The sequence below is a fragment of the Paecilomyces variotii genome, assembly GCF_004022145.1.
Source record: "Paecilomyces variotii strain CBS 101075 chromosome Unknown C8Q69scaffold_3, whole genome shotgun sequence".
Lineage (NCBI taxonomy): Eukaryota > Fungi > Ascomycota > Eurotiomycetes > Eurotiales > Thermoascaceae > Paecilomyces > Paecilomyces variotii.
The window spans coordinates 1,784,540-1,797,117 of NW_021167142.1; the positions used below are offsets into that span (position 1 = coordinate 1,784,540).

At 50.0% G+C, this 12,578-nt stretch overlaps 7 protein-coding genes across 7 annotated transcripts; 4 read left to right on the forward strand and 3 right to left on the reverse strand.

The window, feature by feature from the left end:
• Positions 1–127: 127 nt before the first annotated feature.
• C8Q69DRAFT_526846 (SRP40, C-terminal domain protein) lies at positions 128–2,058 on the forward strand. Its single transcript, XM_028633643.1, has 2 exons — positions 128–426; positions 486–2,058. The coding sequence occupies exons 1-2, from the start codon at positions 343–345 to the stop codon at positions 1,680–1,682; spliced, it is 1,281 nt and encodes a 426-aa protein (XP_028486744.1). The 5' UTR covers positions 128–342; the 3' UTR covers positions 1,683–2,058.
• Positions 2,059–2,280: 222 nt separating this feature from the next.
• C8Q69DRAFT_399529 (hypothetical protein) lies at positions 2,281–4,095 on the reverse strand (the record flags this gene model as incomplete). The annotated part of the gene is made up of 1 exon (XM_028627858.1): positions 2,281–4,095. One exon carries the CDS (start codon positions 4,093–4,095, stop codon positions 2,281–2,283), a length of 1,815 nt encoding a protein of 604 aa, XP_028486745.1.
• Positions 4,096–5,017: 922 nt separating this feature from the next.
• Positions 5,018–6,550, forward strand: C8Q69DRAFT_399767 (putative cytochrome P450 monooxygenase; the record flags this gene model as incomplete). Its single annotated transcript, XM_028627871.1, has 2 exons — positions 5,018–5,349; positions 5,416–6,550. 2 exons carry the CDS (start codon positions 5,018–5,020, stop codon positions 6,548–6,550), a joined length of 1,467 nt encoding a protein of 488 aa, XP_028486746.1.
• A 628-nt stretch (positions 6,551–7,178) lies between these two features.
• On the forward strand, positions 7,179–8,212 carry C8Q69DRAFT_443506 (putative phosphoglycerate mutase; the record flags this gene model as incomplete). The annotated part of the gene is made up of 4 exons (XM_028628918.1): positions 7,179–7,227; positions 7,377–7,755; positions 7,856–8,065; positions 8,140–8,212. 4 exons carry the CDS (start codon positions 7,179–7,181, stop codon positions 8,210–8,212), a joined length of 711 nt encoding a protein of 236 aa, XP_028486747.1.
• A 475-nt stretch (positions 8,213–8,687) lies between these two features.
• C8Q69DRAFT_443507 (hypothetical protein) lies at positions 8,688–9,181 on the reverse strand (the record flags this gene model as incomplete). Its single annotated transcript, XM_028628919.1, has 3 exons — positions 8,688–8,786; positions 8,865–8,944; positions 9,055–9,181. 3 exons carry the CDS (start codon positions 9,179–9,181, stop codon positions 8,688–8,690), a joined length of 306 nt encoding a protein of 101 aa, XP_028486748.1.
• A 142-nt stretch (positions 9,182–9,323) lies between these two features.
• Positions 9,324–11,239, forward strand: C8Q69DRAFT_462350 (hypothetical protein). Its single transcript, XM_028630309.1, has one exon. It carries the CDS (start codon positions 9,486–9,488, stop codon positions 11,112–11,114), a length of 1,629 nt encoding a protein of 542 aa, XP_028486749.1. The 5' UTR covers positions 9,324–9,485; the 3' UTR covers positions 11,115–11,239.
• A 334-nt stretch (positions 11,240–11,573) lies between these two features.
• C8Q69DRAFT_505975 (hypothetical protein) lies at positions 11,574–12,332 on the reverse strand (the record flags this gene model as incomplete). The annotated part of the gene is made up of 1 exon (XM_028632757.1): positions 11,574–12,332. One exon carries the CDS (start codon positions 12,330–12,332, stop codon positions 11,574–11,576), a length of 759 nt encoding a protein of 252 aa, XP_028486750.1.
• Between the last annotated feature and the right edge of the window lie 246 nt (positions 12,333–12,578).

The window sequence follows — 12,578 nt, forward strand, 5'->3', positions numbered from 1 at the left end:
TGCCAGTGCACACAAGGCTTTTCTACAGGTTCTGGGCTCTAGGATATAGCTAGAGAACGTTCACAGGAGGTTACGACAACCACCATCTCCATCTATCTATCGTGATGATTGCTTCGTGCCATCTGTTGAGCCTCAATCAATGTCATCAGGATTGCTGCGGGAGGATCCACGTGAGCAGGACGCTAGGATGTTGCTGTGTCCAATGGGAATGCTGGATCTCCTACCGCCTCGCTTAGCGTGCTTTCTTCCAGTAGGAACTTTTTCCTGCTGGTGAACTGGAAAAAAGATTGCAAGAGCATCTTCTGAATTACAGAACAGAAGGTTGTGTCACAGACAGGCATCATGGCTCCGCGCAAGGCTGAGAAGGCTTCCACAGCTGGAAATGCGGCCTCCAAGGCTTCTGCTAAGAAATCAGGCGCAAATGAGGTATGATCTGCAACTTATCTCAGGTGTTATATGTTGTGTCGCTAACACCGTATGAATAGGCCTCGTTGCCTCCACAACTCATTGCGTCCGTCGCCGCTTTTCTGTCCGAGAACGGTTTTCAGAAGGCCAGCGAGGCATTCCTCAAAGATCGGAAGGCAGGAAAGACTGCAACGGAATCCAAGGATGTCCCGTCTTTGATCGATCTCTACAAGAGTTGGGAGAGCCAGAATGGCAGTGCCGGTGCTAAGAAAGCTGCCAGCCCAAGCAGCTCCAGCGAGAGTGACAGCGAAAGTGGCAGCGAAAGTGATAGTGAGAGCAGCTCAGATGAGTCTAGTGACTCCGACGTTGAGATGGGTGATGCTCCCAAGAAGACCAGCAGCAGCTCCTCTTCATCCTCGTCCTCTGCTTCCTCCTCCTCCTCGGAGTCAGACAGCGATGCCGATGATGAGTCCGAAGAAGAAGCCCCTGCTCCCAAGTCTGGTGGCGTTAAGCGAAAAGCCGAATCGAGCTCCTCCGAATCCGAGTCCGACTCTGAATCTGAAGATGACGCTCCCAAAGCGAAGAAGGCTAAGATCTCTAAGAAGGAAGAGTCAGAATCCTCCAGCTCTTCCTCCTCTGAGTCTTCTGACTCTTCTGAATCTGAATCTGAGTCGTCATCCTCTAGCTCCGAATCCGAATCTGGATCCAGCTCTGAATCCAGCTCTGACTCCGACTCCGACTCCGATTCTGATTCCTCCTCTTCTGACTCGGAGAAGGACACTTCCAAGAAGGCAGACAAGGCCGCCCTGAAGCAGGCAAAGAAGACACCTCTTCCTCCTTCCGATTCTAGCTCGAGCGGCTCGTCTTCGGACTCCTCGTCTTCTGATGAAGACGCCAAGCAGAAGTCCTCTAGTGACAGCAGTACTACTGTGAAGAGCGCCTCTTCTAGCTCCGGAAGCTCTTCCGACTCTTCCAACGGTTCTTATAAGAAGGCTGCCTCTGCGACTCCGAGCGGAACCAACAACGGTCCCCAGAAGAAGAAACACACCGGAGCCAAGCCTACCCCTTTAGCTGAGTTGAGCGCTAAGGCTCTGCCGAACGAACACCCGTCCAACGATTATGTGCCGTACGCGTACGCTGAGAAGGCGTACCGAGACCTCGTCGTGACACGTGGAAAGGGATTCACCAAAGAGAAGAATAAGAAGAAGCGCGGCTCCTACCGTGGCGGTCCCATCGATATCGGCCCTAACCCTATGGCCTTCAAGTTCGAGGACTAGATCCGATGTCCTTCCCTGATACCCGTGTCCACGGACCCGTCAACCAAATTCACCCGATACTCCAACAAAAAAAGTTTTTTATTTCCTTTCCGGACCTTTGACGCATCTAGCAAGGCGCTAAGTGGAGCAGTTTGTACTACCTTCTTGTGTTGATATTCTAATTCCTTCGAATTCCAAATTCCATGTCTCCCTGTGCTGTATTAGACATGTTATGGAAAAGCAAGCAGGTTAGAGATAAAAAGTTACTTCTTTTCGTATAATTAGATTTCAATCTATCTGGTATCATTTCTTTCTTGGTCGAGACTCAAGAAGTTGGGGGTGTTCAGAGTAGTATACATGATAGGAATATTCAGAAGAATCCGATTAGAAAGAGAATATGTGTCTTTTGTATTCGCAAACTAGATACATGGTCTATGTAGTTCTATTTCCTGTAAGTAGTCAACTTTTGCCGCTGTACTGTTTCTATCAGCTCCGTTTTGCACTGTACTTTTTCTTGTGATATGCCAAATATACACATGTACAGTTTATCAAATGCATAGTATAGATTCCCTATCCATGGAACAGAAAGAGAGATCCCATATTGTTGTTAAGACCGTTCCTAATCATTACGTCGCCTCCAAGCCGCGTCCTCTTCTAATCTCTTCCATCTCCGATCCCACCCCGTCTCCCTTTCATGAAGGACATCATCATCCGTAAGCTCATGGAAAGCTTTCTGCGTTCTCAACCGTGCACTTCTGCCCATTTCCTCGGGACCAGGTCGCTCGTAGCCTGATAGGTCCAGGATCCTCTGGCCTGGAGGGGCAGATTTGCTGGTGTTCAGGTCCAGAGCGAGGTTCGTTTCGTACCAGGTGCGGCAGGAGCCGGTCAGGTCGTCTGTGGAAGCGAAGTCTAAGCGTACAATGCCATCTACTACGCCTGCGTAAACGGTCGCTGAGGACGGGGAGGGAGATGACATCATGTAGATAGGGCCGCGGTAAGTGCGATTTGTGCGCGGGTGGAGACGGCCTGAGTTGATGACGATTGGGGGTCGATGGGAGAGGAAGATGGAGAAGTCTCTGCGTGGGTAAGGGATGGTTCTTGAGGCGCCGTTGGTTTTGTTGTTGTTGTTGTTCTTGTTGCTTTTCATGGGCGGGGGTTTGGAAGATGATGAAAGTTTCGCGTCCAGATAGCTGTATGTCTTTGGCATGCGGAGGTCGAATATCTTCACGATTCCTTCGGCGCCTGCTCCGACGAGGAAACGGTCATGTCCGAAGGGATGTATGCTGTACATGGGATTAAGATCTGTCGTGTCGCGAAACGTGGCATCGTATAGATCGTCAGAGCGGACGTCATGAAGTCTGATTCCGCCGTCGCTCCATGCAGCTAAGAATGTATCTCCCGGAGAGCCACCTCCGGTGGCTGATATGTTCAATGGTGAAAATGCAGTGACGTGGGCTTTTGGGGTGGTATAATGTACATTTGCTAGATCCTGGGGATCTAGCAAGAACTGGCGCAAGGTTGACACTTCGCTCGGCGTTATTGTGTACACGGACGCAGAGGAATTTCCAGCGCAAACCGCAAGCCTGTCAGAGGATAAGAACTTCGAACATTTTTGACGCGACAGCTCCTGCGACGCGGCCTGCAGCTTTGAAAACGGTTGCACCTCAGGTTCTCTGGTCGTGGTGTGGAAGAAAGCTATGCTGCCGTCGTTGAAATTTGCGGCCAGGATTGATTGTGGGCCATTGTTCAGTTCAATCGCATCGATCTCGCTTCCATGTGTAATGAACTTTTGCCTATACTCATGGGTGCCCTTATCCGGTTCTATAGCCATGTGAACAAGGTCGCCGCGGACTCGTCCAAAGATGACATGTTCGTTGTCGACATCCTTTCCTGGGTGGCCTGGTCGCAGCAGATGTACACCGCAGATATCATCGTAGCTGCTTATATGGTCGAGATCATTGAACATCAGCCATTGCTCGTGTTTTCGACGACCTGACTCTTTGATCCGCAAGGCCAGTTCATCTGCGGCGCCCCAGGCCAAAACTTCTCTTCTATCCGACCAGCGATCACCCAACCACACCTCATAACTGTCTATTGCAGGGCGATAACCCAGCGTCGGGTTGTCACGCCTCGTTGCCTGGTGAGCTCCGACCTTGATTGCGTCCGGTGGCGGAATGACAAAACGACCGATGATTGCATGTCGATCGAGCGCTCGAGCGCGGGAGGTAAGAGCTTGTGTCGCATCCTTCCAGAACGGTGGTGTTTCTATTGTAGGGAATCGGTTCTGGACAAAAGCGCGAAAGATGCGCGCGTCTTCTGCGGTAATAATGTTGTACAGGCGACGGCAGGTCTGCGCGAGATGGACCAGGGCGCTAGCAGTAGGCAGAAAGGTCGCAATATGGTACACAATCTCAGAGGGTAATTCAGAAAGCATTTCGGATATTGTCAGGATAGCCCGTAGGACATAGTGCTCGATCTGTAGAGGTCCAATGGTTATCGTCTGTTTCTAGGCCAACACACTACTGTGTATCGCAAAGCAACGCCGAGGTACGGTCTCGTCAGCAAATTAATCGGGGCATACTCACAGCTTGACTTGGCAGTAGCAAGAGATTCTTATATTCCAAAATCTCCACTCCTCTCTTTCCTGTTTTCTCCAATAAAGCTTGCTCTATATCTCTTTTTATGTGTTGGTATTGTCGGGAAGTTGAAGCCAACACGCTCTCGCTTAGCAGGTTAGCAATCACTCCTCACACCGACACGCTGCAAACAAAAATGATGGTCCATGTTAATGACATAAATATTTTGAATAGAACTGCAGGAGCCACTAGCTAACAGACAACATGTTATAGGTGATTCGATGGCGGGAGGACTTATTCGCCTCCTGTCGTGTGTGATGCTCCGGTGTTCGCACAGATCTGAGCTGGCGATGTCATCAGCGCCTCTTATCGAAACCTTATCGATAAGATCGATAAGTCCACATCGACGTACAACAGCAACATCGTTCAACTGCTGTTGGGTCTGAAAGCAGTATCTGTGTCTATGGATCAAAGACATATCAAAGACATCGGGCAGCATCATCCAGGAACGTAACGTGCTATGGTGACTGTCCGAATAGTTATGATCCTCCCTTGTTGCAGCTTCGGATGCCGGCGCTGACCGCTCTGGGATCCAGCGGTCATTTATGGAAGGTCGTTGCGAAACCGTGGGAAGTCAGCTCAATTAACTGCTGCAGGGCATGCTGGAAATATAACCATCTTTCTCCCGCGCTCCAGGGACTCCAGTATAGATAGAACCATCACAGTCGCTTTGCACCGGCTCCAAACGGTAGCGGCTATTGCATATTGCTATATTGCAATATGATCCTCTCGCCTGTTTCCGCCCTGGCGGCTCTCGGTCTATTCATCGTCTGTCTCTATCGATATATCATATATCCAGTCTTTCTGTCGCCGCTTGCGAGGATTCCAAATGCACACCCCACAGCCCCAGTATCTTCGGCCTGGATCCTCTGGAGACGTTTCAAGGGTCAGAATAACCGGACGATCCAAGCTCTCCATGAGAAACTGGGTCCAATAGTCAGGCTTGCACCGTCAGAAATATCTATTAACACCGTCGACGGAGGCATCAGAACTGTATATGCTGGCGGTTTCGAGAAACATGAGTGGTATCCCAATGTATTCGGGTCTTATGGGTGAGACCTACCACACAAGAGTATAGAATAACCAGGAGAAGCAGCAAGGAACTGACCCCAAGCTAGTACCGTCAGTATGTTCACGATGACTGGGAGCAAAGCCCACTCTGCCCGGAAACGGATGCTGTCCAACATCTACTCCAAGTCTTATCTACGGTCCTCGCCGCAGCTGAAAGTCATATCACACACAGTGATATATGATCGCTTGCTTCCAATTATACAAGAAGCTGTCTATTCGAAGCTTCCTATTGATTTCCATGAACTCAATCAAGCGCTAACGATGGACTTCGTCTCGGCGTATCTTTTCGGCCTCCGCAACGGTACGAACTTCCTTCAGGACGTTCCCAGACGGAAGTACATGCTTCACGTCTACCAATGCAGAAAGCCTTTCGAATTTTATCATCAAGAAGTCCCAAATCTAGTAACCTGGACTAGAAGACTGGGAATTCCTCTGATTCCGAAATGGTGTGACGAAGCGAATGAAGTCATGGATGCTTGGGGTCTGGACATGTGCAACAAGGCAGACGAGTATCTTGAAGCAACAGACCCGGAGTCTGAACCAACGGTATATAAGCAGTTGAAGCACTCCATGGAGAAGCAGCTTCCTTCCAAAGAAGCCGATAATGTGGCCTACAGAGTGGCCTCAGAGAAACAGCGCCTTGACATCGCCTGCGAGATGTTTGATCACCTCACTGCGGGCCACGAAACTAGTGCAGTTGGTCTGACTTATTTGTTCTGGGAGATGTCGAAGCGCCCTGACTTACAGAAAGAACTTCGGGAGGAACTTCTGACTTTGTCTCCCACCATCACATATCCTACGCAGTCATCGACCACCCCTGAACTTCCCTCACCAAAGTCCATCGAGGCATTGCCACTCTTGAATGCGATAGTTACAGAGACATTGCGCCTCCACGCTCCGATTCCTGGCATTCAACCTCGTGTAACACCATATCCAGCTTGCACTTTAGTCGGATATGACAATATACCTCCCAACACAAGGGTAAACGCTCAAGCTTACTCCCTCCATCGGAACCCAGACGTTTTCCCTGATCCTGAAACATGGCAGCCAAAACGATGGCTCAAGCCAGCAGATTCACCGGAACTCGAAGAGATGAGACGGTGGTTCTGGGCATTTGGAAGTGGTGGTAGGATGTGCGTCGGAAGTAATCTGGCCCTGCAAGGTAACAATACGCCCAGCTGAACGTAATAAGATACATCCAGCTAACGCACTATTTATCTAAAGAGATGAAGCTCACCGTTGCTGCTATTTACACCAACTACACTACCAGCATCGTTGACGATGAGGATATCGAGGCCATTGACGCGTATACGGTGAAACCAAAGGGTGAGAAACTCATACTCAGAGTCGAGCATATATAGGACCTCTATTAGTGTTCATTCCCTCAAAGCTAGGGTTGTTCAGAAACAAAAAATGAAAATCCCTCTAGATCTCAGTAACAAGCTGCTCGCTGAGGCTGTCATTAATCTAAGCAGTTCCAACTATAATTTTCCGCTTATGCTAAAACACACCAATCCTGTTTTGCTTGATTCAGGTTTTTGTCTGTCTCCGTAGAGCCGAACAGCGATCTCTGTCCGAGGAAGGATTATGGTTCCGACAATGCCTAAACAGGCTGACCGGCGCAAAAGTATTAGTGGGCCAGAAAAAACAGACACCACGGCGGGGTACCTTAAGAACCAGCAATAACCCCGTTTATAGTAATAATATTAACATAATAATACTGTCACTTGAAATCACCAAGTATAAATCCATTATCACTGATTGGCCAGCGACATTTCATCATCGTACTTCTTCAGCACAACTTCCGAACATGCCCGATAAGGACGCGGGGACACCCCGCGTATACCTCGCTCGTCATGGTATGTTGCTTCCCCCTTTTTTTCACTCTTTACCATGCTTGATTATACATATATATAAACAAACAAAGAAAATCAATGTACAAAGAACAAGAAATAGAAACATATCATCCAGCACACAAAACTAACTAACCACTATTACACACCACAAGGCGAGACGGAATGGACCAAAAACGGCCGCTACACCGGCGTGACAGAGCTAGAACTGACTCCTCACGGAGTAACTCAGGTCCAAAACTCAGGCAGAGTACTGGTTGGACCAGGAAAATTGATTGACCCCTCGCGACTGGCTCATGTTTTCGTGAGTCCGCGAAAGAGGGCCCAGGATACTTTTGATCTGCTCTTCGAGGGCGTAGGCAAGCATGACCTTGTGGATAGTGGGAGGGTCACGACGACGGAGAAGTTGGCTGAATGGGGATATGGATTGTATGAGGGGTTGGTGACGAAGGAGATTAGAGCGTTGCGGAAAGAGCATGGATTGGACCAGGAACGACCATGGAATATTTGGAAGGATGGATGTGAGGAGGGAGAGTGAGTGTTATTTTCTCTTACTTTTATTTATACCCCCTTTTATTTGAAGTTTGGGTTTTCGAGGTCCGAATTGATTCTGATGCTGATGCTCATTTTTCAGATCCCCTGAGGAAGTCACAGCTCGTCTGGATAGCCTGATTGAAGAAATCCACGCTTTCCAAGCTGGTAATATGCACGGTGAGAAAGCGGCGGATGTACTTCTCGTCGCGCACGGCCATCTCCTCCGGGCTTTCACCAAGCGCTGGCTGAAGTACCCAATGGAGTTTCCGCTATCGCTCATGATGGAGCCCGGTGCGATTGGAATCTTGAGGTATGTTCAAGGCTTTTCTATTTATAGTTGATGGAGACTACACAGGACGTCTTTTGCTAATGGTACATTTCCAGTTACGAGCATCATAACATCGATGAGCCCGCTCTCATGGTTGGAATGGCATTTCCCAGTCAAACAGCACGATGAGCCACCATACAGGGGGAAGGCGGCGACAACAATTAGACATAGACCTATAGACTAGAATACGTTCTCCAGCAGGATAGAGATTTTCAGATAGATAGATCTTGGAATTTTGCCTCGCTACCTTTTGGATAGAGATGATCATGTGGTATAAATATCGCGGAAGTAGAAAACATGAAAGTAATGTACATATATCAAAAGCCAAAGTTCCAAGCCACTCTATCCTCCAGGCAAGAGAGGCATCTGCATAATTCGATACCTCAGTGCAAGCGTAGAAGGGAGCGTTGCTCGTCGTGGTAGTATGTTTATCCCCCAACTCCTATTCATAATGCGAACATAGTATCACAGATTCTAACATCCCTTGCACCTATCCTCACACCAAGAGTTTTCTCAGTTGGTCTAATCCCGGTAAAGGAGTCGTCGGCTGGGCGGAGGTAAATGCGCTGTCTCGATTCGATCGTATTCGATGTATTTAGATCCTTTAACCCAGAACACCGTTCTTCTTGCGGGGTCCAGCAACCTTGGGGAACATTCTCATCAGGTGGTAGTTGATGGTGTTCTTCTTGGTGCCCTTCGATTTCTGTGCAAGAGGAAAATACAGCATTAGCATCATTCCAACCAAAGACCCAATATAACACCGCAAGAGTATATAACATACCGGTGCATCCATGCATGCTCGCAGCTGCTGCTCAACAGCAGCACATCCCTCCGCGCTGTATCCGGAAGAAGCCCAGCAGTCTGTTGCAGTCCGAGTTAGCCCGTCGTTTCCCTTATTGTGTATCAAACCCGCTCGAACAACCCCCTCTGGGTGCCTCGGTCAATTGGATCGAAATTTCAGGCGAACGTACTCAGAACAGACGACATGACAGTGATGCAAGAGTTCTGCTCATGCTGGTTTGGGCGACGCACGCGGAGGTGCTGGATGGTCTGCAGACGGACCGGGTTGAGACGAGTCGGGGCACCCTTAGGAGGCATTGCGGCGGTTCAAATCAACAAGGAATCACGAGGATAAAAAGAAAACCGGATCGATTCAACCCCTGCTCTGCCGCGGACCGCTGAGTTGGATGAGCGCTTGATGTTCTCCAACGACGAACCTCGAACACGCGGAAACCAAAGCTTTCGGAGGTGCCAAGACCTTTTCGCCGCCGACACTTTTCTACTGGCAGGGAATGAGCTGACATAAGCTTCTGGCAGTCGAGGTATATCAGCTCGCCAGCGCTGATAAACTCGGAACTTCCCAGCTTGCAACTTGCTACATTATCCCCAGGAGGGTGCACACATGGAGGCTATCATGGGCGGCCGGACTGTTTCAGCCAGAGGCCTATGCGCCTTCTGCCTGCAAGCCCAACGGCGGCATTTGTTGATGTCCGGTTACTCCAGGATATCAAGACCATCTCCGAAGTCGTTCTCTACAGTACCGCCACTTAGACAAGATGCGCCATCTTCAACGAACAACGAAGAAAAGCAGTCCGCACTTCCAGACGATGCATCCCGAGAAGAGGGAGCCATGTCCCGGAGACTGGCCGAAATGACTGAACAATCAATGACAGAGGGAGGTCGATCTGCGCGCAAGAACATACAGGAAGCGGGATTTTCGGAGGAGTTGAAAAAACAACTGGAGGAAAGACTCGCAGCAAGTGCTTTCAAGAGTGAAAACGCTGCTGCCATCTCTGTTGCCAATATGCCGTCCAGCGCCGGCCGTGGAACTCAGGATATCGCCGCAGCTCCAGCTTGGACTGGGTCTGAAAGCGTTCAAGACGCCACTCTCCGCATGCTCGACGACGCCAGCAAGCCAATTAAGACTCCTTACAAGATCCCAAAGCCCGGCCTTCCATCAGTTAGCCTCGCACCGTCACCCAAAACCAAACAATCCTCCGGTCAGCGCCTCGCCAGCGCTCGCGAACGCACCATTAACTACTCTCTAAGCCAAGACTCCGGCATGTCGGAAGCAGAACGAGAGGCGCTGCGCAAGGAGTTTCGCGAGCGGTTCACCCCGGGAGCCAGAGTCATGCCGATGTCCATCCAGGGCCTACAATCTCTCGCGAACGAACGGATAGAAGACGCCATGGCCCGAGGCCAGTTTAAGTATATCCGTCGCGGCAAAGGCCAAGGCACACAGGAAGACCACAATGCCAACAGCGCTTTCATCGACACAACGGAATATTTCATGAACAAAATCATCCAGAAACAGGAGATCGTCCCTCCCTGGATCGAGAAGCAGCAAGAACTCGCACGGGAGGTGGACCGATTCCGCCAACGCATCCGCAGTGATTGGAGACGACACGCTGCCCGGCTTATCGCAAGCCAAGGAGGATCTCTCCTGGACCAGATGAAGCGTGCGCGCGCCTACGCTGCAGCAGAGTCTCGACTCACCGCCCAGCGGCTGGCGTCAGTAGCATCTGATTCGGATCAATCCGTCACCCAAATCAACTCAGATGGACGCATAGTTCCATCCCGAACTCCATCATCAGAGCAGGACTCTGCTTCACCACCCACAGAATCATCCGAAGAACCACTTCCTCACCTCCCCCCTCTTCGCGACCCGGAGTACCTCTCCATCGAGCGCGGCTACCACGAACTCACCATCAAAACCCTCAACGCCTTAACCCGCTCCTATAACCTTCAAGCTCCCGCAATGGCTCAGAAACCATATCTGAATCTCGAGAGAGAACTAACAAACTGTTACGCGGATGTGGCGCCCTCACTAGCAGACGAAATTAAGCGACGAGCAACGGAGCGGGCGAGGGGACCTGCACTGCCGCCGAGCCAGAGGTCCTCTAGTGTGTTCGAGATGCTGGCTACGAAGCAGGCGACGCGAGTTTACAGTGAAGATCCTTCCAAGGAGTACGGGTTCAAGGATTTCTGGAAGGACCTCTTTGGAAGGAAGAAAGAGGGCCAAACGGGATAGAGACCATGTGCTGTACATAGCATGCAGGCCGTTTCTATGGTCTTCGCAGCTTTCAGTGTATCATATATTATCATGTATTGTCACGACCTTTATATACCCTTGTGATCTAAGATGAACCAGATAACCCTTTATTGTTGCTATTCTCGGTCTATCTATCCCCGCTGTCAGTAGAGGCCGTTCATCAGCACTCGGCGAGTTTCATGGGTCTTAAATTAAATATCCAACAAGGAAAGAACAAGAGAAGAAAACAGAGAAGACTGTCTCACCGTGTCTACCACTACCGTGAGCTGTAGGAAAAGAGTAGTGACGGAGGGATGTTTGGTGCTAAAACGAGAGAGGAGAAGCTAGCAACCAACAATCTATGATGACAGATCACTTTCCCCTCATGGTGTGCTTTCAATACCAATAAAACACTAATTCCAGTCCGTTATGCATGATCATCTCGTCGAATGGCCGCTGTCAGACGTTCGGCAGTGCTTTCGATGGGATGGGAGAGACATGAGTGCGACATGGCACATGGCGAGAGTTATTTCTGATCAACGCGTTCTTGATCGTACTGATGCCATCGGGGCCAGTGATCTCCTGCAACTGGGAATCGTGATCCGGTGCGCTGTCCAGTGTCGGTGGTTTGTCCTGATAGTAGCCAGGCGGTGGGGTCTCGTCCTCCTGGGTGCGTTCTTCAGAAGATGGACGACCGTCAGGATGCTCAGGTCTGTCTCCTGCCGTATTCGTGGGCGATATTGGCTGCCCAAGACTCATAGTTTTCCGCAGACGATAGTAGTTCATCCACATACCAAAGGATATTCCCGTGCATAGGACGATGGAAACGAACATCGATATACACCAGCATATGGACACAACGGTGTCGAATACACCCCAGTCAGGGTTCCCACAGTAGAACAGGGCACAAAGTGAGTGGCCATCGAGGAAGACTAGTACGAGACCGACTATTGCACATGCCGTCGTGAGAATTGCACCGGTCTTGTATGCGCGTTGCTTGGTGAAGAGACCGTCCTTGGTGGATACGATCCGCTGTACACGAAGAAATATCTCGCCTGAAGTAAACATGATAGTGCATATGAGGCCCATAAGCAGAATGAAGATGAAGTGTAAAGTCCAATAGCCTCCAATGCGGCGGAATGGGCAACCGGTGGCCTCACACATAGCCCCGCGCCGCAGATACTGCGAAAACTCGGTATTGGGGGTTGTTGCCTCCATATCACGGGCGCTGAAAGCAGATGGGTGGTGGTGAAATGATTATCTCGTACGTCAGGCGACGGGTGGTGGTAAAGGTGGTGTAGTATATGTGATCTGACGAGGGAAATAGAAGAGTAGTCGGGTATATGAGGCATGTCAAAGAAGACTTGGATGTTCATCTTACGACATGCGTTCTGATGGCACAACTTATTCCTCACTGGTCATAGATGACGATTTCGTGGAAGGAACATGGGGCAATATCTGCCA